This window comes from Falco rusticolus, chromosome 19 (genome assembly GCF_015220075.1).
Source record: "Falco rusticolus isolate bFalRus1 chromosome 19, bFalRus1.pri, whole genome shotgun sequence".
Taxonomy (NCBI): domain Eukaryota; kingdom Metazoa; phylum Chordata; class Aves; order Falconiformes; family Falconidae; genus Falco; species Falco rusticolus.
In genome coordinates this window covers 108,129-134,952 of record NC_051205.1, presented here as the reverse complement: position 1 = coordinate 134,952, position 26,824 = coordinate 108,129, and the positions used below count along the sequence as shown (strand labels likewise).

General features: G+C 58.1%; 1 protein-coding gene across 5 annotated transcripts; it reads right to left on the bottom strand.

Annotated features, from left to right (window-relative positions):
* Positions 1–1,053: 1,053 nt before the first annotated feature.
* CADM3 (cell adhesion molecule 3) lies at positions 1,054–26,824 on the bottom strand. Of its 5 annotated transcripts, XM_037371145.1 has the most exons (12): positions 26,434–26,824; positions 24,565–24,807; positions 12,232–12,372; positions 11,885–12,037; positions 11,529–11,666; positions 11,121–11,291; positions 10,418–10,508; positions 9,854–10,023; positions 7,723–7,845; positions 6,485–6,610; positions 5,926–5,991; positions 1,054–5,431 (listed from the first exon to the last, which is right to left on the bottom strand). In XM_037371145.1, exons 2-12 carry the CDS (start codon positions 24,692–24,694, stop codon positions 5,313–5,315), a joined length of 1,428 nt encoding a protein of 475 aa, XP_037227042.1. In that variant the 5' UTR covers positions 24,695–24,807; positions 26,434–26,824; the 3' UTR covers positions 1,054–5,312. The 5 variants fall into 5 exon arrangements, with proteins under 5 accessions (XP_037227042.1, XP_037227044.1, XP_037227043.1 ...); XM_037371147.1 differs by lacking the exon at positions 5,926–5,991 and having other exon boundaries at positions 26,434–26,650; XM_037371146.1 differs by lacking the exon at positions 24,565–24,807 and having other exon boundaries at positions 26,434–26,650.

Here is a 26,824-nt window from a genome sequence, read left to right as displayed (position 1 = left end):
CAGGCTCTGCTCTTCCCAGTCAAAACGGAGGCGAAGGACTGCAGCAAAGTGGTAAGAGCTGCTTCATTAACAGCAGCCTTCTGGCCTGGCAACCCCCTTCACCCAAAGGAAACAAGTGGGCCACTGCTGCTGGTAAAGCCAGTGAGCTGCCCGTGCAAGCCTGCCATTTCTTGAGCAGGAAACAATCATTTCTTGGCAGAACACCTTAAATTAACGAGGAATTGTATTTACTAGCACCCCAGCTGTGTGGATGTTCCTGTTGCTGGCCCAGGCATGTGTGGCTTTTCATCCCAGGGGTGTCAGCTGTGGGCAAGCGTGGCTCCAGGGTGTGGGGTGCATGTCGTGGGTGCAGAATGTGGGCGGCCGGCAAGGGGTCCCTGCAGCAGCACAGCCTGGGCACGTGGTACTTCCCAGCTCCCACACAGCAAAGAAATCCACAGCTCTTCCTTGGGATGCCCTGTTGGAGGCCAAATCCTGTGGGGTCACCCTGCAGCACTGGGGCAGGGCCATGGGCTCCCTGGGCTGCAGCAGGCAGCAAGGCCAGCTTGGCAGGGGACTGGGGGGCCGATGTGCCTGGTGGGAGCATCCCTGGAAGGCAGTGGTGCTGAGGGACAGGGCTCAGGGGGTTTGAACTGAGTGTTACTGTTGTCATTTGGGTGGTGGTTGGGGGGAGAAGCTGGTCGTTTGGGAGGAGCGAAGGGTCAGAGGCTGGGTGTCTGTGATGGGGGTCTGGGCAGCTATGCGGCAAGGGGATTTGGGGGTGAAAGGCCTGAGAGTCTGCACGCGGGATCCAGGGACAGGTGGCTGACAGACTGTGGTTTGAGGGGGGGCAGGAGTCAAGGGTGTGAGGGGGCTGAGCTATGCCTCTGTGGGCTGCACGGTAGGCTCAGCTGCATCCCTGCCATGCTGTGCAGCAGGGCGAGCTGCATCCCACCGCCTGTCCCCTCCCCTGGCCTCAGTGCCCCTCACCCTGGCGAGGGTCACGGCCACAACATCTCCCAGGCCAAGGCAGCGCCTGGCATGTGCAGCCAGAAGCAGAGACACGCAGGCAGGTAATGTGTGTAATCCAGATATATTTATAGGATTATTTTCCGAGATTAGCACAGGATATTAGAAAGGTTATAAAGTCACATCGACGTTCGTTGTCTCCCTTTTATGTACATACAAGAACACAGCACAACAACACAGACCATCCTCTGCCCTGCCCCGCTGCCGCCCCATGGCGTCTCCAGAGCTCCCTACAAATATGGCTTTCGTGTCTATTGAGAGTTCAGTGCCAGCTGGGAAGTGGCCGGAGCCTTGCTGGGGCTGGTGAGTGGGAGTGAACGAGCCTTGCTGCAAATGAGGGCCACAGGGTCCTGGATCCTCCCTGCTCTCCCTCATGCTGGCCCTGGCTGTGTCCCAGTCTGGATGCTGCGGGCCCAGCACAGGTGACTGTGGTAGCACAGGGTGGACATGCGGGCAGGGGACCTCCAGCTCCCTGGCCAACAAGGACTGCCCTCCTGCTCTCAAAGGGGCCACCAAGGCCTCACCTCTCCTAGCCACATGGTGACACTGCCCAGCTTTGCTGGGCACCAGCAGAGAGGGACAGGAGCCTAGTGGCTGGCCCCTCTCCTCTGTGACAGCATGTCCCTCATGTCACCGCCCCAGCAGCACCACCTGTCCCACTGCTTCTTCCCTCTGCAGTGCAGCGCATCCATCATCAGCCGCAGCAGGGATGCCATGTACCCTGCTGCCTCCCCGTGTTGCTGACGGTGTAGGGTATCACCCCACGTGAACATCAAGGTGGAGCTTCTCACCCCTTCACACAACCCGCACCACCTAGTGTACTGAGGTGGGGTACCCCACCCTTCTTGACAGGCCTGACCCCGCGTACCACAGCGCTGCGCACACGTACAGCAGGACACGGCCCAGAGCCAGCACCCACGGTGTACCCAGTCACCTCCACCTCACAGCGCCCTAATGCACCTACATTGGTGCAGCTCATGACTGACACCTGCCATGTCCCTGCTCACGGCTGTGTACCTGTTCCTCTGCACACCCGTGGCATGGTGTATTCACCACCCCAAAAGGCACAACACACAGCATACCCCACCATGCTCCTGGACTCCCAAAACGTCATTTCCTACCCCACCTCACACCCATGACGTGACCTATTCGTCAGGGCCTCAAACTCACAAAGTGGTTTCTCCATCATGCTCGTGACACGGTGTGTCCCATCCCACCTTCCACTGGCAGCACAGCGGGTGCACCATCACTGCACCCTTCCCATGCTGTGACGTGCCCCATCGTAGCCTCATGGCTGTGTCCCCCATGCTCATCCCACAGCACCTCTCTCTTCACACATGTGACATGGTGCATCTGTCATGCACCTGTGCTGCATCCAAAGGTCCACGGCCCTTGTGCCCATGGCAGCAGGCCCACTGCTCCCTTGCATCTGCCCTTTGATGAGCCCTTTGGTTCTTGCTTACAGACGCAGCCTCACGTTCATGCTCCCACTGCTTCCAGGACCTGCGGCCGTAACTCAGCCTCTCATCATGGCTGCTGCAGGACAATAGGCCCCCCCAGGGTGAGACCTTGCCCATCCTTTGCTGACAGCTGCCACAGGCAACAGGTCTTGCCCTGATGCCCTGCCTGTGCCTGGTCCTCCCCATGCTGCATCCTGCCGTGTCCCATAGCATGCAGCATCTCAAAAAGGCCCAATCCAGACTTCTCTCACCAGGGCCAAGCAGCGACCACCTGCACCAGCCCCTGAAGCAGCAGTGCTGGGGAGAAACCAGCCACGGCCGTGCCCACGCTGCCTCGAAGGGGCACAAACTGCCCTGTCTGACCTCGGCTCCCACTTGCCTTTCCCTAGGGACCAGTTAATCCCCTTTCCTCCCAGACCCTGGGTCAGGGCTTTCTTTGTAATGCAGACTTACAATGAGATTAAACCGTACGTGAGAAGACATCCTTGCATTTTTATTTGAAGGAATTAAGTCTATTTGATAGTGGATGTTAAAGATCTTCAGCAAAGCATCAGGTCACACGTTCATACACGCTCAGTGTGCAGCAGAGCAGTTAACAGCACTGACATCTGCAGTGTTATCTCCGGCAGCAATGCTTGCATCCATTGAAACAAGCTCAGACCTACTGTTGGGGCTCCAGGCCAACATCCTCCTCCAAAAAGATGGGAAAGGAAGCATGACATTGAGAATACTGCAGGTTTTCTTCACCATGCATGACAAAGGCTCTTTCAAGGCGCTAACACCATGTTGCCTGCTTGCTCCTGACACCTGATTTAGCCATGGTGAACCTAGTCACATCTGTGCACATGCCACAAACGCACTGCTCGCTCACAGCCTGTGTCTGCCACCGAGCCATGCCTCTTCTTCCTTGCCTGTTTGACCCCAGCCCCCTTTAGCCCTGCTCACTCTGCGATGGCTTCCCTGTGGGCATCCTCCATAGGGTTGCAGGGTCTGAACAGGAGCGACACTGCCTCTACCAGCCCCATAGGCACAGGACACAAGCTCTTCCTCTACCTCCACAGTGAGCCTACCCATGCCACCAAGGGCTTTTGTTCTTTTCCGAAAGGCTCTGCTTCCTCCCAAAAGGTTCTCCTCCTCTAGACAACCCAAAATTGAAGGGGTGCCCAGATGAAGGGTGGCTCTTGCAAATCCCTTGTGTCCAGACCAAGAGATGCCGGGATCCTGGGAAGCTGAAAAACCTCATCCCAAGGGTGGCAGATGTGGCCCAGCTCCTTGCGGGGGGTGTGGGGTGTCCCACAGATGCTGAAACGCATAGCCCCCTGCACCACACCCTATGGGTGTGTGGTTGGGGTGGGCCAAGCAGATCCTGGAGACTATTTGGGAAGCTGGGAAAAGCTTCTTGTTTTTGTCTTGGAAGAAAGAGCGAAACAGTAGGGGGTAGGGCATGCCCCCCCAAAGCTTCTTGGTGACCCCTGAAGTACCGAGACACTAAATGCAGGCATTTGTTGGCCTGCTTGACCCCATACTTGGAGCCAAGGGAGAAATGGCCTTTTCCAAGCCCACACCTGCCCTGGGAAGGCGGACAGACAGCTCCCAGCAGTAGACCCCGGTGGAGCCCCGCTCCTTGGCCAGAGGAATCCCAGGCCTTGTGTCGCTCTGGGCTGCTTGCACTGGGGAGGTTCTCTCCAGCTCAGCTCCCATGCTGCCACCAGCTGCATCAGCTCTGGTTGAAGCCACCCTCAGGTCTAAAACACCTTTCCAGAGGCTCCACCGGCCCCAGAGCTAGCCTGGCAAAAAGGGCAGTGGCAATGGCCACAGGGCCCACCGGTTCTCCCAGGCGCTCCTAACACAGGCGGCCTCCTGCACTGAACATCTCAATAGATGGTTTAAATCAACATTTCCAATCTGAAAATTTGTAAAGTTGGGGCTTTTTCTCTGGACTTTCCCCCAGACCTCTGCCCTCCCCCCTCCCGCTGGGGTGGGACCAGGGAGCTGCAGTGCTTGGCAGCTCCCAGTCTCTCTGGGGGCCTCAGTTGTTCCCACCCTGGAAGCTCACCCCTGCTTCACACATCTACTGTACGAGGACAGTTCTCCTCCTGAACGGACACTGTTCGACAAGAACCACCAAGGATAAAATCAGGGCAGGGGCCTGGGGTCCCTCCCTGCTCGACCCCAGCTGCATGCCAAGACCTTGGAGGCAGAGATGCTGCCCACTGGCATCCTGCTCCTGTCCCACCAGCTGCACTCCCCACCCCAGCTGGAGCTGGGGCCATCACACAGCAGCCAAGGCTGAGGGGAGCAACACGAATATGGGTCCCAGCTCTCAGTGGGAGGCACAGGGCGAGCGTTCATGACAGAGGGGCCACCCAGCTGCCCCGAGCTTGCACCAGAGCCTGGAGCTGATTTTATCCTTGGATATCAAAGAAACCAAAATGGAGAGAAACAAAGGAAAGAGCTACATCAACCCCAGCCCAACATCCCAACCAAGGGCCCAAAGCAAAGAGCAGCCACAAAACCAAAGCAAAGGTCCAAAGGAAGAAGGAAAGTCGCTCACTCACTGGTTGGTCTGTGTTTTGCGCGAGCGCCGGTAGCAGGGATGGAGGTGCAAGCAAGCAAACGGGGCCGGGGCTTTTGCTGTTCATAGTAATAATGTTTTGTACAAGTTCAAGAAGAAGCATCATGTCTCAGGCCGGTCGCTCTCTGCTCTCTGTCCTGCCATCCCTCTGTCCGTCCATCTGCTCGTGCTGGGCACGAGAAAAATCTGTTGGGTTGAGTGGGGTTTGTGGTCTGGTTTCTGTTTCCATTGGGGTCTGTTAGCTCCATTTATCACTCTCTCCGATGCCCCTAGATGAAATACTCCTTCTTGTCATCGCCACCAGCTTGGCCACCCTCTGCATTGATGATGGCTGTGTCGGCGTCTGGGGCATCGTCTGACCCCTTGGCCTCGTGGGTCAGGTAGGTACCTGGGTGGGGAGAGGGGATCAGCATCACGCAGGGGTCTGCCAGCACCCTGCTCCCACACAAGCAGGGGGATTTGGCCTGCCTGGAGGGGCCCCAGTGGCAGAGCCTGAAGGCTGGCTGGAAAACACAGGTGAGGCAAGTCCTTTGGGTTTGGCCTGAAATGGAAAAGTCACTGGTTTCCCCGGGACAAGCCTTGCCTGGACTGCTGGAGGCTTTTGCAGTCATCTCTAGCCAGAGGATGAAACTGCCTCCCCCTCTGCAGGCAGCAGCCCTTGCCTGCGTTTCCAGGTACATGTCATGCCCTCCCCACTGTCGGCTCCTTCCCTCCCTGCATTCGCATCCTTGTTCCCCCCTCATAAAACTGGAGGGTTTCTCTGCAAAACTGCCATCTGCAAGGAGGCTTCAGCTCATGGCTGCCCCTGGAGCCAGCACGGCACGGGGCAGAGGCAGCAGCTCTGCTGGACTCGGAGGGCAGGGGCAGGGGGCTCTTACTCACACATCACCTTTGCTGAGTTTTGCCGATGTCTGGATGTGACCATCTCCCCGTGTCTTATGCACATACCTGTCGGGCGGATGAAAAGTCCAGGGATGGGGAGATGGAAATGGTGGAGGGCAAGGAGGAAGAGGAAGGCGGAGGGCTGGTGAGGAGGGGAGGGAAAGGGAAGAGGTGGGGTCAGGCACAGACAGGGGCAGTGGCACGGGCAATCCTGGGGCACTGGGTACCAAACCATGAAGGAGAGATGGAGATAAGGGGTAGGAGCTGCTTCCACCTGGTGCTGTCCGTCTCCAAGGACTCACAGGGACATCTCCAACGCGGGGTAGGTGCCAGCACAGCATCCCCCAACCCAAGACAGCTGACACTGGCTGCGCTGGGTTTCTCTGGACACAAAGCAGGTCTGCAGGATAGGGAGCTGCCTCTCTTCCCCATGCTACCCACTCTCTTTGGGTACACAGCCCTGCTCCCAGAGACCCACCAAGGGGGGGAGCAGACCCTGCGCTGCCTGCTCCAATACAGCACAGGGGTCTTGGCTCCATACAGGTCCCCTACCCCGTACCTTTGTGTCTGATCAGGTAGTGTCCCAAAACGATGAGAAGACTGAGCAGTAGGAAGACAATAACAGCAACCACCCCGCCAATCACCGCATGGTATGTGCTGGAGGTCGAGGGCACCGGGCTGGCATCTGCCCAGATGGCAAAAGGAGAGAAAAGAGAGAGAAGATGACACTGCAGACCCTGCTGCATGGCAGAGGCTGCCAGCTGTTCCATGGACTGCTCAGGGCTGCTGGTGGGTGCCTTGGCAGGCCTGATCCTGCTTGGCTCTGTGCAGTCAGCTTGATCCTGCTGCAGACGACAGCTGTTGAGGTGGGAGCAAGAAAAAGGCAGGCAGCAGGGCAAGCAAGGAGGGGAAAGCAACATCCATCAGTGCTGGCCCCTGGGGGGAGCAAGCTGAGAGAAGCCCCAATGGCTGTGCTGGGCACCCTGCCTAGGTGAGAAGGCAGCCAAGAAGAGCTGTGACAAGGCAAACCCATCTCTTTGCCTGGCTGCCTGTGATGTGTCCCAGGGAGCAGCACTGGCAACACGCTCTGTTGCAGCTTGCGGTACCTCTGCCTTCAGGCACAGCCACAATCCCACCACCCCATCCCTCACGGTGGGATTTTTGCCCCTGAATGGGTGGCTGAGCACACAGCACAGGCAGGCTTGGCTCACTCTTCCCCTACGCCGTGCCAGCAGGAAAGTGATGTGCAGGCTGGCATGGCCACATACTGCACCCCAAGGCCAGTCCCAAATCAGTCACATCTTGTACAATCTGTGCTGGGATCCCACATTAGGCCTGGTACACAGGGACAAATCCTACTTCCACTCCACTCTCACTGTGCCCCATCAGCTCAGGGAGCACAGCATCAGAGAAATGTTCAGAGGAAGTGTCTAGACAGGGTGGGGAGGGAAAGACAACAGGGGAGGCAACAGGACAGTGGCGACATCTCATGTGGACACAAGGCACAGGCTGCAGCCACAGCCTGCCAGGGAGAGTTGGAAGGAGCATTATGCAGCCCAGGTTCCGGGACCTCGGCTCTTTCTGTTGCGTACCACCACTGCAAATTGCTGAGATGGCAGCTGCCGAGTCCAAACATGCCAACAAGCAGCTGCACAGGAACTGGAAACTGGCTGAGCACCTGGGGTACGCCAAGGGTGTCCCTGGCCAAGGGCTGGACCACCATCTGCCTGTGGAGCTTCTTCTGCTGGGCTGGGGAGCAGTGGGTCCATAAAGAGAGAGAAAAGGAGCTTACAGTACCTTGGATGGGAGCTGGAGTGAAGGATGAAGCGGTGGCCATGGAAGCATGAGAGATGGACTGGGAAGGGCCTGGCGGAGGGGCTGGAGTGGAGTGAACATGTGGGGTGGGGAGCTGGGAAAAATCTGGGGAGGACAACAAAAACACAGGGACACAAATCAACCCTAGGAGGTGTCAGTGAGGCATGACATAGCCCATCGGAGGGGACCCCAGCTCCCCCCAGCCTGGTGGGATCTATTCTCAGCAGCTCCTTCCACAACTCCCTTTCCTTGGCTGTGGGCCCTCCTCCTGCCACCATCCTCTGGGACACATTGCTGTGAACATCTGCCCCCACCTCCTACCTTGCCAGCACTCCTTGTCACCCCTTCCTCTGGTGAGGGACTCCACTGGGCCCCTCCTGCTTGGGAGCCCTGGCAATGCAGTGGCCACAGCATCACCCACCGTGAGGTGCCACCTATGCTTTCTTATGCACACCCTCGAGGACTGCTCCGTCCCTGCTCTCCCCCACTGCTGAACAAAGTGGCCACTGTGGCAGACAGGCTTGAGGGATCCACCAGGCAAAACAGCTGCTCCAGTGATGGTGCCCAACACCCGAGTGGCTCCGGGGGAAAAAAAGGAGGGGGAATTTGACAAGGGGAACCAAGCCTAGATGTGGAGCTCATCTGCCAGGGGCTGTGACATTAAGCATGTGAGGGACACCGGTGTTCCGGGTGCCATGTGCTTGTGGACCGTATCAAGCACCCCAGATGCTGTTGTGAGCTTCTGGATGGGCGCTGAGCACCCTGGGGACTGCTGTGCTCCTGGATAGGTGTGAAGGGCTCTGGGTGCTGCCGTTTGCTCACTGCCAGGCTCAGGAAGCAACTCCCTGTGCAGACAGACCCCACAACCAGGTGGACAGCAGGGACAAAAGGGGTGATGAAGGAACAACTGCACAGTGGGTTAGGCATTTAGGGGCTTACCCTGGGCAGGCAGAGGGGGCCGACTCAGGGGAACAGGGTGCCCAAGGTGCCATTGCTACCATGCACTCCCTTCTACCCTCAGCCACACTGGAGGGGAAGGATGCTAAGAGTGCCCAAAACGGGAGGGCAGGGAAAGGGGATGGGGAAAGGAAGAGCTGGAGCATGAAGTGCTGGAAGATGTAAAGTCCGAGGCTGGAAGAGAAAAATGGCAAGGTATTTGGCAGAGGAGGATAACCCCAAACTGAAAGGCAAAAATGCAGGGTAAGACTCCTATGGACACAGGAAAGCTGCCAGGCAAGGGGCCGGTCGCTGAGCACAGGAGCTGGAGCAGCACCGCCACTGGGCTGGAGAAGCACTTGCAGCCCCACACCACACACAGCTCTGCTCCATGTGCGACATGGTGCTGGGACATAGCAGGGCACAAGGACAGCAAACACGCAGCAGAGCGCAGCTGGGGCAGGGAAGGCAGCGAGGGGATTGAACGATGTGGAGAGGTGGCGGGTGCTGCCCTCTCCCACACGATGATGGGTGTTGCGTGGGGATATGCTCTGAGGACACAGGATGCAACGCAAGCCCGTAGCTCCAGTGGCTCAGGGCAAGCCATGGGGCCCATCTCCAGAAGCTTGGGGCAAGGCTGCCAGGGCACCTCGTGGTTCAGAGGGGTCAGCAGCACCATCTGGAAATCCCTCTTTGGCTTGTGGTGGTGACATGCAGACACTTCCTACCTGTGGCAGGGCCAGAAGCACTGGCCTTTCCTCCAGTCCCAGCGAGTCCACCAGAGTCCTGCCTGCAGCCCCTGCAGTTCCCCCAGCATAGCCATTGGAAGCAACAGGGACTGAGCTCAGCCTGGGCCATGCCACATCCCTGCCCCAACACCCCCAAACTGCTCTTTGCGCTTCTCAGCCCAGGCAGCAGCCCTGCACAGTGTAGGGAAGGACACAAGCACTGGATGTGGCTGGAGGACCTGGGGATGCAGCACTCCGTCAGTGAGTGTGCCAGGACCCAGCTGCATGCACGCACCCACCCTGCACCACAAAGCCCTCATCCCACCACAGCCCTCCCTGCACCCATGCACTTATTCACGAGGAGACACAGCTGGGCTGGAGGCAGGTTTGCCAACCAGAAGCTGCCAGGAGAAGCTAGGTGATGCTGGGTGCCCTGCAGCCCTGCTTACCGCTAACATCGAGGTTGTACTTGGCCACAACACTGCCCATGGAGCTGGTGGCTGTGCAGACGTAAGTGCCACTGTCGCTCTTGTTGAGGAAGGGGAAGATGAGGACACTGTCGGAGCTCAGCTGCAGGGGCACGTCACTGCCCTCCTTCTCCCACAGGAACTCCCGGGGGCTGCAGAGCAGGATGGTGGTGAGGTGCTGCTGCCCTGCCCAGCACCCTGGGTGGGCTGGGGCAGAGCAGAGTCTGTGGCTGGCCAGTGGAGAGGGGCAATGAAGGTGTGGGAGTATGGAGGCAGGAGGGACATACCCCATTTAGAGACAAGCTGGGATGGATATGTTGCTCCAGGGAGAGGACAGGGGCTTTATCTGCTCTCCATGGGGTGCCCAACCCTGCCTGGCATCAACACAAGGCCAGTGCCTGGCCCTGAGCCCACACAGTGCTACCTCAATGCTCTGCCCAGGCTCTGGGGAGGGCTAAGTGGTGGTTTTGGGAGCGTGGCAACAGGAGGACAAGTTAGCCAGGGCCTGGCAGGGCTGAGCAGGAGGAAGGCAAGAGAGGGCCTTACATGGGGTTGCCCTGCCCATCGCACTGCAGCTGGAGCTTCTCGCCTTCCCGTGGGTACTGGGGATGCGGCTCGATCTTCGCTGTTGGCTTGTCTGAAAAAGGAGGAGAGGCAGAGTTGGGTGACTGCCTGTCCCTGCCCCACACTGTGCCGGGGCCTGCTGGCACCACAAAACCCTGCTGCTGCACCCTGCCTTGGCCCCAGCTCTGCATGTGCAGAGGTGCAGTGTGATCATCGTATCTGCGGGTGGCAGGGTGCACTGGGGTGGGAGTCAGCACTCTGGGGGTGCACAGTGCAGCTCCCCCAGCCCTCCCCCTGTCATCGTGGAGGACATGCAAGACAAGGGGAATGGGGACAGGCAGGACATGGGAGATGGTGCACACAGGTAGCGGCAGATGGCATAGACAGCTCTCAAGGAGATGGGGTCGGGCAGGGGACAGGAACAGGCAGAGGAAGCCAAGGCCATGCATGAGGGGAAGTGTCACTGTGCCGTGGCCCTACGCGTGACAGGACTGCTGGGCATGCAGGCTGATGAGCTCGTATGCATGTATGAGTGACAGCTGTATGGACGTGTAAGTGTAGGGCCACGCGTGGGATGTCTGCAGAACTGCAGTGATGTTGAAAACTCCTCCATCTCTCCCACACCTCCATCGCCCTGTCCCCTTCACTATGTGGCCCTGTCCAATCATCCCCACATGCCACGTACAGTGAACCTGCAGCTTCTGCGTGGTCGACCTCTCAGAGTTCTGCAGGGACTCATGGTCCACAGTGCAAGTCACCTCAGCTTCATTGTCCTCCTTGGTGACACGGAACTCCACCCGACTGCTCACTGTGAAGGTCTTTCCATTGGGGTCCTCCACCACCTCGGTGCCTTCATCTGTGGGAACAAGGGACCATTAGAGCTGATGGACACAACACCCCAGCAGAGGCATAAGGCTGACACACATGCTGAGCAGGGGACACCCTGTCCCCCTCCCTTTGTTGGCAGTAGCATAGCATGCCAGGGTGGTCCAGCACTGGACACATCTGCAGCCTCTGGTGCCCCACCTGCCTCCATGGTGTTCCCCAGCCACCCTAGTCCCTCAGGGCAGAGCCCCACTGCTTGAGCACGCACCCTTCAGCTCCTTGTTGCCCTTCTTCCACCGGAGCTGGGCTGCGGGCTTGCTGCCAGAGGACCGGCAGGTCAGCCGGGCTATCTTCTCCTCATCAATGGGCTGCTCATGGCCGAAGATTTGGGGTTTCTGGGGGATTCCTGGTAGAGGAGGCGGCAAGAAATACAACAGCCTATTAGCTGTGTGTGTGCTGCCACCCACAGACAGATGTACATGCAGAAACACGTCAATAAACACAGCATGTACGAGTTAACAGGTAGGGATACGGGACTAGCAGAGATGAACAGCTATATGGACAGCATCTAGCAGGCAGGGCAGTAGCAGGCAGATCGGGAGCAGGCTGCCACTGATGACTTACCCAGCACAGTGACCAGAGCCTTTGCAGTCCGTACAGGCATGGTGAAGATGGAGCAGGTGTATTCCCCCTCATCCGACAGCACTACATCACTGATGCTGATGGTCAGTTCATTGGGTGTGGACCTCTCCAGCTGGATCCTGTTATCGCGCAGGGCTGGGGGAAAAGGGACAACAGGGTGACTGACAGGCTCAGTACCACCCACCACTCTCCTCCGCTAACTCGTATTTTGCCTGGTGGCATCAGTATAGGGGCACCACTGGCCCTGGTCCACTTTCTCTCTGCCCCGCCATCACTCCAGTCCTGGAGCTAGCTCCTCTCCCCAAGGAAGCCTTCTCCTGTGCATGTACCTCGTTTCTCCCCGAAGTAGAGGGTCTGCTGGGCAGGGTTGGACCACTGCAACGAGGAGTCATCAGGATCCTCCACCTGGCACTTTAGCACCACTGTACCACCGGCCACCACAGTCTCATCTGACGTTGTGGGCTGGCTCTCTGGACACAGACAGGAGAGGTTAGCAGAGGTCCTGGGCATCGCTTCTCCCCAGGTGTGCACAAACATCACTGAGCAAGCAAGGGAAGGGAAGGAGGAACACAGTGGATTCCCCAAAACCCTTGGAACAAATAGGGCTCCAGTGCTGGGCTGAATCCAGCTTGCCTGGGAAAACCACATTTTTTCCAGCTGACCCCAAGCCCCAGATGGCCAGGCTACACAGACTGGGGTAGGGGGAGTGGGTCACGCTGGCGCAGCTGCTCTGGGTGGCAGCATGGAGGAGCATGGGGAGGAGGAGGAGATGTTGCCAGATGTCTGGCTGGATCCAGGGAGACCATCAGTGCAAGCATATGTCAACATACTTGTGTGTCTGTCTGGGAGCATCTGTACAGCCCCTTGAGCATGGATGTGTGCTCACACACACGTGCTTGTGGGTGTGTGTCTCTAGGGACAAGGAGTTTCTATTGCACAGGCAGCACACTTGGAGCAGAGCCATCCTACACACCCTGGGGACAACAGGGTCCTGCCCACAGGCACAGGTGTCAGCCTGGATCTCACACTGCTATCCCATTCCCCAGCAGGGAACATCCCCCTACAGTTGCAGAAGCAAGGTTCAGCAGGCAGGATCTGTCCTGCTGCCCAACCTGCAGCACCTGCTGGGACAGGAGCTCCGGGGATGCTGCTGTCCCTACGCAGTAGCTCCGTGCCAACCTGCAGAGACAGTGTCAGGCCTGGCTCCAGCCACAGCCCCTGGAAGAGCCAAGCAAGCTGCTGCCCATCAGGCATGAGCAGATCCAGGCAGGGGTATACCAGGAGGCAGCAGGAGAGCCTGATAGCACAGACACCAGCTGAAGTCACCTGGGGAGGCAGCAAGCTCTGCTTCACCACCCTGGCAGTGCCAGCAAGCTGGGGCTTGCACCAATGGTGCCTCTGTGCCAAGCACACCATGCAATGGGATGCTCCACTGGCCATCTCCACAGCTGCCTCCAGCAAAAACATCCATGGTCCATTGAGTGCAGCCTGTGGGGTGCAATCAGTGGCCTTCTCTCCATGTCATTCCTTAAGGGGATTTTCTCTTGCTCACACTTCTCCTGCACTACACAGGGAAAAGGGGGATGCTGGCTCTCCCAGTGCACCCTCCTCACCCAGCTGGGTCCACAGGCAGCCACACAGACAAGAGGGAGGAACACAGATGCTGCTACTATTTGCACTTTGCTCACGTGCTGGATGTGGGGCTCCACAAGGTGTCATTTTTTTATGCCACCCCAAGTTACTCATGTTTAGGCAGGGAGCTGGCCTCAGGACCCCCAAGCCTTGGGTGACACTGCTTGTGTACCCACACAGTCCTGATTTCACAGGCTTGTTTTCCTGTGTGATATTCACTGCCTGGAAGAAGCTCTAGTTATTGGAAAGAGAGGGGTGGAAGCAGCTGTGGCTGGATTTCCCCTTTTTCCACTCCAAATGGTGAAGGGAAATATCTCCTCTTGCTCACACTGCAAATTCCCCAAAGCTATTGCAGGGTGCAGGAAGCAGTGAAGAGGTTTTGGAGGAGGACAGGAGGATGAGGCTGCCAGGCATCCTAGGGACCACTTGGCTCCCGTTAAACTCCAGGAAAGCAAGCCCAGGCTGCAAAGTGTAAATCCCTGCCCACTTCCAACAGCCACGATTACCACAGATGCACCAAGTTGCGATTAAAAAGATTCCCAGCATAAACACGCTCTCTCTCCAGCCCCTGGAAACTCCCCATCACTTACACTAAAGTTTCATGCTTGCTATTGAAGTTTTACTCCTCTCCATCTGCCTGGGTTTGATGGCTGGTCCTCAGCTGTCGCTAGACCCCTGTCCAGCGAGCTGAAGGGCCTCTGGTTCACATCTTCCCTGCAGACATTTACAGGTGGTGACCAAACGTTCCCTATGCACCAGCCAGCCAGAGCTCTCGAGCCTTGCTCTACAGCCTGTTCCCAGCTGCTGATCACAACCCAGGTCCTTCACTGACATGTCTCCAGCTTGCTCAATACCCAGGTACAGTGGGAGCTCTGGTGAGGACCACCAAGACCTCTGATGCTGGGGAGGGCACTGGGGAAGCAGAGACATCCTCCCTTCTACTGTGAGGGGCACACCTCTGCCACTTCACACGCTGGGGTCTGCAGCTCAGCCAGGAATCAAGGCCACAGCTCTCTGTCTGCTTCTCCTGACTAGGAGATCTGCTTGTCGGCTTGTTTTAATTTGGTTAATGATGCCTTTGTCCTGCCAGTACCATAATTAGGGGATTAGGCAGTTGCAAGCCACTGTTGTCCAAACTCAAAACCACTCCAACTCAGATGCAGTTGAGGACAGGGTCTAAAACCTACACAGAACAGACCCAATCTCTTAATTAACACAATTACCATCACCTGCCACAGCACTGGCCTCATTAAGGTATTAGTGTGGGGAGAGGTTAAACAGAGCAAGGTGTGTTTCCCCTGGGTAGAGGCCAAGCAATACCACCCCCCCCACCCCCCTGCCAGGTGACACAGGGCACCACGCAGACCCATTGAAGCTTTAGCTTGGCCTCTCTGAAGACCTCCCTCCTCCCTCCCTGGCTCACAGCTGTACAGCCAAGGACCACCAAGATGGGTCTCCAACCCCACCAAAGGCCACGCTTCTGTGAGAGCTGCCGAGCAATGCCTGGCTCTCCTGCCAGCGTTCGTGTCAGCATCTCGCGTGGGGCTGTGTCCACAGCCCCATGCTGGCCCCCGTAGCAGAGCCTCTCTGGGCTGCCATACTGCACCCTCCAGCACGACCTAGATACTGGGCTCGCCTCCGCACTGTGCGCCCGACAGCTTGGAGGAACAGATGGGCACGGCTGGGCCCCTGCGCCAGTGCAGCTTGATTTAATTAAAAACTGCCATGGCTGTACCCTGCTGGCCCTTGACAGAATAGGGGCAGAGCCACCACAGGAGCTGCCCGTGGGACAGAAGAGGAGGCAGCAGGGCCCTAGGAGCAGCAAGTGTCACCACAGGGAGCTCCACCTGCTCCTGCCACGGCCCGCAAGGAACAAGGCATGGTCTGTGGGGTCCCTGTCCCCCGGCAGCCTCACTGCCACCCTCACGGGCAATACCGCTCTGGCAGGTGGGCACAAGGGACAGAGCTGCCATCCCGCGGCTGGGGACAGCAGCACTCCGAGCAGGAAGATGCCTCACGCACCATGACTACTTCCAAATCCAGCAGCTCCAGCCTCGGCGGGGCCCAGTGCATCCTTCTGATCAGATCCTGGGGGTTCTCAACGAAGATGAAGGGCAGCTTAGACCACCCTGCAACAGCCCTTGAACAACATCGTGGGGGGTGCAAGCACATGAGAAAGCCCATGGCCCCGGGGGCCCAGCCCCCTGTGAGGCCCTGGGCAGCATCCCAGGTGCTTGGAGGCACAAGGGGGAACAGAGTGAGGATGGCAAGCTGGCTGCAGCAAAAGCTGTCCTGTCCTCCTGGAGTGCTGGTTACAACAGCCCCCACGAGCCCAGGGACAGGTGCTGGACACTGAGGGAAGCATCCGCCCTCGCTGCGCTAGTGACTGTTGCCAGCACGGAGTCACCACCACCTGACAGCCCGGGCTGGCACAGTCCCCTCATTCTCCTTCTGCAACACTGCACAACAGTCAAAGCAGCCCCTGGGGCTGCCCCTGCCGGAGGGGCTGCGCAGCCCAAGTCCCAGCATGCTGGCAGGGCTCGACACTGGGCTGCACTGGAGGACAGCTTCTGCTCTCCTGCTGGGGTAAAGGAGGTGAATGCACGGCCCCAGGGATGCCAGCATTGCTCTGCAGGGATAAGGCACCTGAATCCAGCTCTCCCCACGCTCTGCTGGGCTTGAGCAGGTACGGCCAGCCCAGGACCACATCTGCCTGCATGGCCAACAGCCCTCCCATGCTCAGTGCTCTCCTCTCCAGGAGGTAGATCTCCTCTCCAGATCTACCCCTCCCCAGGGGCCACTCAAGCTTCACCGGCCACCTCAGGCCCCTGCCATCATCCTGCAAAAAGATGAAAAGTTATTTTGCAGATGACAGGCCAGCAGCAAGGTCTCCTGGCAGGCAGAGGACCCAGTTCTCCCTCCACAGGATCCTCCTGGAGAAGGCCATCCATACACACCACAGGCAGGGATGGCAATGCCTTAGTTACTGCCTCTGACCCGGGGACAGGCTGAGCAACCTCAGCCACCCCAGGAAACACCATAGCAAAGGCTTCACCAGGCCCCATTTTTGGCCAAGAGCTGCCACCCGTGTTTGTTTCTGATCCCACATGGCACAGTGAAATTAAGACTCTAGAAAATTCAATGTTTCATTAATTAAACCTGTGCACTTTTGCAGGGGTGCTACATTCATTATTTGTGAAGGGGAAAATTATGCACACTTCTCCCCCCCCCCCCGGTTCCCCAAGCCCAGCAGCAGGACCTGCTGGCACACACATCCCTTTCTCAAAGGTCTGCAGCTAAGCTGCTGCCAGCCCCAGAACACTCCCGTGCACAGACACATGAATCCTCTGCAGCACCACATCTCTGGGGGCTTTTGCAACAAAATGCCATGCCATGCCACCTGCCTTCCCAGAGCTATTTCACCTGGAGCAGCCTGGACCCTCTCATAGGCACACCCACCACAGATGAACCTGAGCCTGCCCCCCCAGGCTGTGAAAGCCTTGCTGTTTCAGCAGAAGCAGCCCCTCAGGAAAACACCCACTGCTCAAATCCCTCAAACACCTCCAGTCTGCAGCCACTGCCCAAAACCCAACACTTGTCATTTTCCTCATTCTTTTCTATTTAGTCTAGTTTCATCATCATAAAGATCCAATTTATCTCTGTTGACACAGACATTTTCTAAGGCAAGTTATCTCCTCTCCAAGGACTGTATTTTAATAATTCACTCAGCAGTCATGAACTGCAAAGCTCCATTTCCAGCCGCAGGCACCCTTCCCGTGCAGTGACACTGGAGCAGCCTGGCCAAGGTGGCAGTTTTGAACTCTGTGCATTGCAAACCCAGCCAAGCGGGCTCAGACATCTGCTGTGCAAGCTTGCTTGCAAGCTGATTTGAGCAGTGTGTGAATCCACAGTCTGGGATACCCAAAGCTCAACTTCCAGGCTCCTCCTCACTGGCAGCCGACTTGCTCCAGATTGTTAGAGGGGGAAACCTGCTCTTGTTTCAGTGCATCTGCTCAACACCACCCTGTGCTCCTCTTCCCTGCATGCCTGCCCATAGAAGCCAGCCTCACCAGCATGCTTCAGCCCTCAGACAGAGGATGCATCCCTCCAGGAGCCACAGGGTAAGGGGCCCTTCATGCAACACCTCCAAGGCCGGCTCCTTTTCCAGTCCTGCGGCATTTAGACACCTCTCATGGCTGCAAGGCTTTACACCAAGTGCTGTCACCAAGAAGCAAACTAGCAAGATGGGATGGCTCTGTGCCAGACAAGCAAGTGTGATGCAGAGGAGAATAGGGGCAGCAGGAAGTAAAGGGAGCAGACAGAGCCAGGCTGACAGTCAAAAAGTGGTGGTGGAAGGGATGCAAGAGGCCAGGCTGACCTAGGAGAGGACATCCCTGCATACCGTCACCCAGCTGCTGTCTCAGCAAGCAGAAGTATCCCACTCTCAGGCTGGGCAGGTGACTCTCCCCAGCACAGCAAGGTCAGAGGGGCTGTAGCATCCAGGCACTTCAGGAAGTTTCCCAGGTTTTCCTCACCCTCATAGGGAAAAATCCATCCAGTATCCCCACTCGCACTCTCTGGAGCCGAAACCTCCCTCTGGCCCCTGTCAGCTCCCATCCTTGTATCTCTAGTCCACAGCAGCCATCCTCTGACCCTTCCTTCCCACAAAGGAAAGATTTGATCTCAGGGTGACAAACGACTGTCTCATTAACACAAATGCTCACTGGAAGTGGGACACACAACCACTATGAGTCTGCTCTGAACTCCAGATTTCCTTAGACAGGGATGCTGTGATGATACATCACTCTTCAACAGCTGGCTCTTCAACAGCCAAGCCCTCTGCTTTGGGGGCTTGTGATGTGGGGTGAAAGATCCAGAGATTAATGGGGGGAGTGACAAGGGAACCTGCCATCCAAGCTCCCAATGTGATAGGACCTTGATCCTTGTGCACCAGGTGGTCAGTTGAGTCCAGGGGCTTCATGCCTTCAGGCATGGTCCACATGAAAAACATTGACTTCCCACCTTAAACACCAAGCTCTGTACTATTTCTCTGAAAGCAGATGTGTACATGAGCATTCTCTGGGCAGCGGCAAAGCAAGGGAACTCAGCTCCTCACCACAGTCTGCTCTGAACCCTGGATCTTTGCCAGCTTCTCCAAAGACCATGCTAGAGACTTTGGTCACAGGCTGCAGGACCCCGTCAATGGTCTCCAGCAGCCCTGAGCAGCAGGGTCCTGGTCCAAGGGGCACCAACACTTGGCCCCCGAGTACCGCCAGCAAACTGCAGAGCTGCATCCTCCTCCCAGGGTGGGGGACCGCAGTCACCTCCCTGACAGACTCTGCCCAGGGGTGCAGTGAAAACTGACAGCTGCCTGTGACACCTGACCAGGGTTAAGCAACTGAAACATGGCCAGCAATTAGCAATCAAGCAGCAGCCAAGACAGAGAAGCAACTGAAGAGAGACTGGTTGCATGCAGGTGCTGCTGAAGCTCTCTGCTCACAGGATGCCCTCCTCCTCCAGCCCTGGCTGACGCCTTTTAGAGCAAGCTGACTGAACCCCTCCTGCATGCCTTTGCGTACATCCTCACCACACTCCTTCCTCTGATGCCACATATCAGAGCAGAGCTGGAGAGCAGCCTCTCCTCTGGGACCAGCAGGACCCTGCTTTCTGCCCTATCAAACGACACAGCCTGGTCCCTGCCAGGCATCCGCTGCTCCTCCAGTTGCCCCAGGGCTGGACGAGCCCCCCCAGAGAGCTGGGATGGGGGTTGGGGGACAAGGGAGCTGGGGAGCCCCTCTGATGGCAGCAGCAGCTCCTGCCTGCAGCTTTGGCAGCTGCACAAATGCAGGCCACTGCTGGCGGCTCACTGTCATGTTTGCACATTCACACCAGTGTGGTGGCCAATTAGCTCAGCAAAAGGCATCATCATCATCAGGGAATCCCAGCACCAAGCACCGTGATCACCTCCTTCTGAGGCCACAGGCAGCCAGCTCCAGGGCTAAGAGGATCTGTTGACATCACAGCCTGCAAGTCACTGGCCAAAGCCCAAAGCTTCAGCCTGCCCATGGAGAGCAGAGACCCCAGCTCAGGCACCTGCAAGCCTGCTGAGGACAGGCAAGTCCTTGGAGGAGGCGGGGCAGAGACAAAGAGGGGAAAATCCCCATTCTGGGCCACCACAAATCACCCAAGCACTGTGACAGCCAATCTCAGCATCAGACCTTCCCTGGGACCCTCCAAAACAGGACTAATTCCCTTGCAAACAAGCAGCAAGCCCCCCCAGGACCTTCCCATCCCAGGCCTCTCTCCAGCACAGAGCAGCAGGGAGCAGAGCCAGGCAGGGTGACCCCTCTCCCAGGGCCCTCCTCCAGTTTGACAGCAAACAGCTGATAACTACTTTTTTGAGCATGTTTCTTAGCTCCTACCCTAAGGCCAATCTCCAACATGACTGTTGCCAAGGGAACAAGCTCTTTGCTTTGACAGTTCTGTTTTAAGGATCTCCTGCCTGCCCAGTGAGATGTCTCAGAAATGGTTGCTTTGGATGCCCTGGTACATTTCTCATTGCTTTGCAGGCATCCAAGCACTTTCAGTAGAGCTCTGCCCAAGCTGGCATGAGAAATTGTCATTCCCAACTGTCCGAGGATCAAACATACAAGCTTGTGCAAGAGAATATTTGTAATGTAAGAAATGGGGAAACCCCTTCTAGGGGACAGCGTGCCTGCCAATGAGCACCACGCACTAACACCTCCTCCTGACTTCCCAGAAAGACAGGAGAGAAGAGTAATTTCAGAAGATTAAAATGCAGGTTCAAACCCAGTGGTCTTTCAGGTGACTGTGGCGGATACTCTGTTGTGCCCAGCTGTAGCAGAGGGTCCCCACACCCCAATGGATGCCCAGGGAGAACAGAGCACTCTGCTCTGGCTGCGACCAGGTCATCTCCACTGCTGCATGGTCTGTCCCTTTCAGAGATGAAGTCCCAAGACAAAAAAAACCCAAAAGCCAGAAACCAGAGCTGGTGAGGTGTTGAGAGGCAAAACAAAGCCGCCCAGGAAAGTGCCATGATGGTGACCTGCTCCTGTGTTCATCTGCTCAGGGTGAGGGTGCTTAAAGACAAGCTCAGAGCAGAGCCCTGCAGCACACAGCCAAGGTAGGAGCACCATCGCCAGCATGCTGCACCACTCAGCCCATCTTCCCATGGCTTCCACCGCACATCAGACCAGCAGACTGCAAGCCTGATAGCAGCAGAAAGGAGCACAAGGAACTGTTGCCCTGGGCACAGTGCCAGCACAGGCACCAAACACATCCCACCTCTGGAAAACAGGTCCCCAAGGTACATGGGGCAACAGGGTCCCAACGAGTCCTGTCTTCTGGCAGTCAGCCCTGCACTTGTCTCCAGACTGAGAAAGCGAACCCAGCTCCTGTGCAGCAGCAGGTAGCCCAAGAAGTCTGCTGGTCTCTGTGCTGCTGGCCACTCCGACCATAAGTGTCGGAACTAGCTTTCCCTGGAAACAACAAACTGAAAGCAGCAGCAAAAGCAGTGGTGTGGAAAAGCTAGTGCTCCACATTGGGCTTGCCAATAAATACATCTGAAGCATTGTAAGGTGAGGAAGAGCATCTGTAGATGGAGTGCTGCCTGGAGCGTTACCTGAGGAAGGGGCAAGTCCCCTTGAGCAGGGCTCCGCAGTAGCAAGGGGAAGCTCACAGCTCTGCTGCTCCACAGCCACAGGCAAACTCCAGGGTCACTTGGAAAGATGCTGCCATCTGGTTCCACAGCAAGCACTGCTGCCCTCCAGCATGTCTGTGTGACACCGGGGAGCATCCGCAATCCCTGAGCGGTGGGAGCTGCAGTGTCCGATGCCTGCCCATGTGTACACCAGTCCCTGTGCCCTCAGCCTGCATTACAGCAGAGGCAGAGCTTGACGCCAGGCAGGTGACTGGAATGGTTAAGTACATTCCTGCCCAGCCCTCATCACACATCTCAGCTTCTCCACCTCCCTCCGCTGCTACTGACTGCTTGGTTTAGGTAGCCTTGTCTGGGTTAGTGCTTCTGGCTGCAGGGCTGCCCAAACACAACACATGGCATTACTGCATCCAGCTCCTCTCCTTCCCCCTCAGCCAGCGCAGCCCACCCTCTGCCACAGCGACCGCACAGCCCAGCCCCGGCTGTGACTGCAGCAGAGGGGCTGAGACTGCCCTGGGTGAAAGCAGAACCTCTTTCAGAGCAGGATGGAGAGCCTTGTCCCCGAACTGCCCTCACAGGTGGAGAGAGGAGCCGGGGCACCAGGGAGATCACTTACACCTCACCATCACTGCATGATGAAGGCCCTGCTGCTGCATTGCTTCATGGCTGCAGGTGCCTGGCCAAGAGCAGAGGGGAGAGAACTGGACCAGATGGTTCAAGCTGAGCTGACCCAGTAATTCAGAGGAGGAGGATCAGATCTGGCTACGTGGGTGTTACAGCACTGGCATCACCTTTCAAGGTCCCATGGAGTCACTGAAGAGCCAAGCAACAAGGAGGCAATTCAATCTGTGCAGACACAGCATCAGACAACCTGCATGACCAAGCCATTGCCTGGGCTGTAAAAGGAGCCCTGAGAGCACTTCAGGTGGACACAAGGCTGGGCACTAGGGGTACCACACCAAATGCTGATGCGGGGAGCAAAGCACTTCCCAGCAGGCATCTGCACAAGCAGACCATGCTTTGCAGTGGCTTTAACACAGCAGCAAACTGGTGGAACCCAGGAGAACACGCCCAGCAGCACGCAAGCAGAGCCCATAAAGCTCCAAGACCACCATGCTGCCACCAGCAAAGGCACTTTGAACACATGTTCACATCCTGAACCACCTCCTCCCTCATGCTGCTCCTCTCCTTCAAGGATCTGAATGGTCATGCAACACCCTGGATTGGGGTAAAGCTATGTTAATACGAACCTAGTGGAAACAAACAAGAACATTAGCTTTAATGCCGATTCCTCCATCTGGCTAGGTGCCTGGCTATGCCAGCACCAGGGTGACTACCCAGATGTAGACACCTCCAGTTACTCCAGCAATTCCAACACCCCGGCAAGGCAAGAATATCAAGCAGAGAAAGAAGAGGCAGTGCCTAGCATGCAGGAGACCTCACAAGTGGGGAACCCTGGGCAAGTAGGGTGCTTCCCTCCATTTCCTTCCAGAGGTCAGGGTACCCACTCTTGGGAGGCACTGAACTCATGCTTCAGCAGCAACACCCCAGTCTGTTGAGGATTCCTCCTCTGGCCAGCAGACGAAACTACCATGCTCCCAGCGAACACCCCAGCCTCAGTGTTGCAGATCATGCCAAAACCTAAGCCATTATCAGGACAGTGGCAAAATTCCTGTCCCACAGCAGCAGTGCCAGCATGTCCTCTCACCGTCTGGGTATGCGGCAGGGCAGCTCTGCAGCACTTGATCCCATGTATTGTCTTAAAATCCAGCACTGCCTGTTGAGCCTAACACATTGTGCCAGACAGCTGAGTGGTGGCTTTCGTGCTCCCCGTCCGGCTCCCTCCGCCCAGCTGCTCGCACAGGGATGCTCTCTTCTGGTTGACATGCTGATCCCAGCTGCATCGTTGCTGTGAGAACAGCTCGCTTCCCCCAGGCAGCGGATCAGAGTCATCCAAAATCAGGCCATCCAGGTATCGAGTGATGCAGATTAGTTGTACTCCCTCTTCTCATGCTCTTCTCATGCCTGCACACCACCACTGCCTCATCAGGGATGTCACTGCTTCCTCTACTCTAGTGCCAAGGGCTTGTGCTGGCACAGAAAGAGACTTGTAGCATATGGTGAGCCCTAATGACATGTGAGAACAGGGCATTTGCACACATTAGTTGGGTAAAAGCACTGCTGTAAGCAGCAATCAAAGGATTATGTTAGATTCAGACAACTGCCCGGCTTCTACCATCCCACTTCTGCACACCAGGGCTCCCTGCCACCTGCCTGGAGCTGATGCTACAGGCTGGAGGTCATGCACAGCCTCCCACAACCTGGATCCCAACCAGTGCTGACACCTCTCCAAAGGTTCTCCTGAGGGAGCAGGACTACAGGACCCGCAACCATCATCTGCTCCAAGGCTAGAGATGGCAAGAGCCCAAACCTCTCCCCCAGCCCTGTGCTCCTACCACTAGACACCATTCCCACACAGACAGGGCAGGTGACTTGTTACAGAAGGGACACCAGCTGGAAGCACAGGGCATTCCCCCAAGACAGAGAGCTCCTCCCACATGGCCTGGCTGAGCAGACACCTCCACCAGCTTCAGAAAGATGAAGCCAACTCCCAGGAAGGGGATAGCTTCCTGAACCTGCCTCTCTGCAAGCACCAGGCAGGCTTCAGACACATCAAGATGGTCTCCAGGCTCTCCTCAGCCAACAGGGATGCATGGGCTCAAGCCATCTAACCAGCCTCGGCATCTACAGGAGGTGACAGAGCAGCCCTGGCCTCTATACCTGGTCAGGCAGACACAGCCCTAAGACCCTCAACACTGAAGCTTCTCCTGGCAAAAGAAGCACACACAATGAGTGGACTGGTACAGCAGGAGGTAACTGGATGAGAGACCTGAGCTCAGGTCCCTGCTGCACCACAGAAGCTGCCCAGCCTCCCCCCTCACTGCCACAGGATGGTGGCGCTCCTTGTGCAATGCCAGTGCCACAGCAGGATGAGGTTGCTACCAAGCACAGGCAAAAAAAAGCCCCTAGAAGTCTGGTTTTGGCATGTTGTGGCTTCCTACGGGACAACAGTAGGGTACTGTTCAAACAAAAAGGGTTACACAACTCCCGAGTGGAATAATTCTCACAGCAAGGACAACCACGCATCCAGCCCAAACACTTAGAAATCTGCCGACAGCAGCACAACACCAGCCAAGCGCACTGACACAGTGCCTAGGTGGCTTCAAGGGGCTCTGCTGGGCCCCACCGCAGCTGGAGCTTCGAAATCCAGAGTGCTGGAGGAGCATTTCTTCAAGGAGAGGAGACAACTACTCCATCCCTGCCCGAAGAAGGGTGCTGCAGAGGGGCTCACCTGGCTGGAGAGCCACAAGGATAAGGCAGCAACTGTGAAGACATGCCAGCAGCTTCTTTTCAAGCATCTTCCAGCCATCTGTCTCCTCTGCTCCCAAAGGTTTTTTGAGGGTCTGTTTGTCTCGCTGCATCAGACAGACAATGGCAAGCCTGGCAGCTCATGGCCAGTGCTGGGTCACAGAAGCAGGCCAGCCTTGGAAGAAATCTTGCAGTGTCATCATCCACGCTATATCCAGCCCTAGGACTACACACAACTTCAGGTCACTGCCACCCCTCCTCACGTGAGTGCTTGCTGGACTGCTCAGCCACCCTCTCCTGCCCAGCTCCAACCCACATGCTGAGCATTGCCATGCACAGGATGCCAGGACATCTGTGTGCCGTAGGACTGAGCATCACCCACACCCAAGTGACTCTTTCAGGCTCCTGTAGGAGGACCATGGCTGTAACCAGAATAAATCCTGGGATTCGTGGATGGGAATGCAGCCACCAACCTGCACCACCCCCGGACAGGCCATGGGGGAGGCGGGTGGGAGGCTGGCTCCTTGTTCCAGCACAGGCAGCCCAAGCTGTGGGCAGGAGGCTGCTGGCTTCACATCTCTCACCCTCTGTACCATGCTTCTTCTGCCACGCCACCCTTGGGACCCTCGATCCAGGGTCACGTACTGATGTCAGAATCACCTCCCTGCTTCCAATGAGCCATGGGCCAGGGATTCAGACAGCAATTGGACCCTCTCTGGCTGCCAATCTCTGCAACACCCCCCCCTCCGAACGAGAACGTGCAGCATGGGGACAGAGGCCCAGCCCCAGACAGCTGCTGCATCTCCCCATCCAAATGCACACAGCAATTTTATCACAACCAGCGACACCCGACACGGCAGACACAGCTGCCAGTAGCCCACTGGGAATTACAGGCCCTAAGCAGCAAGCGCTGGCAATCCAGCAAGGACTCCGCAGCCGAAGGGTTATGGAAAACAAGGTACTGCCACTGACGAGCCCTTAACAAAATGACAATTGCTTCGTGGCACCCCACCAGCAGCTGCCTGGCACAGGATGGGCTGTCCACCGCGGGGGCGCGGGTCGGGTAAGCCCCTTTGTCTGCAGGGCTGCCGCTCCATCCCAGTGCCATGCCTCCACACGGAGGACCCTCCCGCCGCCATGCCAGCGGCACAGGGTGGGCAGCGGCCACCCCTCCCAAGCCCACCGCCCGCGGGAAGGGAGGGCCGACCGGGCAGCTCCCACCCAGGGCTCCAGCTCCGCCGGGGGACAGGGGGGACTCGCCCCACCCTGAGGAGGTCACCCCCACCCCCCGGGGGCTTCATTGCCCTTCCCCCCCCACCCCAGGATCGCCACCAACGCCCGCCATCCCGCTGGGGGGAGGGGGCGGCTCTGCCCCACCGGGGACTCTCCATCCGCCGGGGCCCCCTCCCCGCGGCTCCACCCGCCCCGCCGCGGGCAGCGCCGGGAGGGGCCGGGCTCCGCCACCGCCCGCCGGGGCCTGTCTGGAACCTTCCGCCGCCCCGGCCCCGCCCCGGGCGGTACGCGGCGACAGGGGGACACAGGGGGACACAGCGGGCAACACCGGCGCCGCTGTGACCTTGAGCCCCGCCGGCCGCCCGGGGCCGCATCCACCCGGGGCCAGCGGCGGCGCGGGCGGGCCCCGAGGGCAGGGCCGGGGCGGGCGGCACCTGTCGGTCCCCGCCGCGCCTGACCCACATAACGGCGCAGCCCGGTCCCGCCGCCCCCCGCACCTGTCGCGCGCGGCCGGTGTCCCCCCCTCCCCCCAGGGAGGGGCGCGCCACGCCGGTCCCCGCCGCGAGGGGCTGAGTGATGGTGGGGAGCGGGCTCGCCCGGCCCCGGTACCGCCACTCACCGTCACGGGAGAGGTTTCCCCGGGCGGCGCTGAGGCAGGCGAGGAGCAGCAGGAAGCCGAGGGGCAGCATGGTGGCAGCAAGCGCCCGCGGGGCCGGGGCGAGCCGAGCCGCAGCGCGGAGGCAGCAGCACCGGGCGCAGCGCTGCTCTCCGGTCTGGAGCCGGCGGTGCGGCAGCGCCGGGGATTAAATAGAGCGCGAGGAACAGACCATTCGGGCGGGAGGGGGGGCGGGGGGGCCGCGCCGATGCCGCCCCGCTCAGCCCCCCTGTAAACATGCCCGCTCCGGCCGCCGCCCCCCCCCGCGTCCCGAGGCGCGGTGGTGCGCTCCACACGCGCGGCTCCCCGCGGGAGGCAGGTGGGCGCGGGCGGTGGCGGTCCCCGTGGGCCCCGT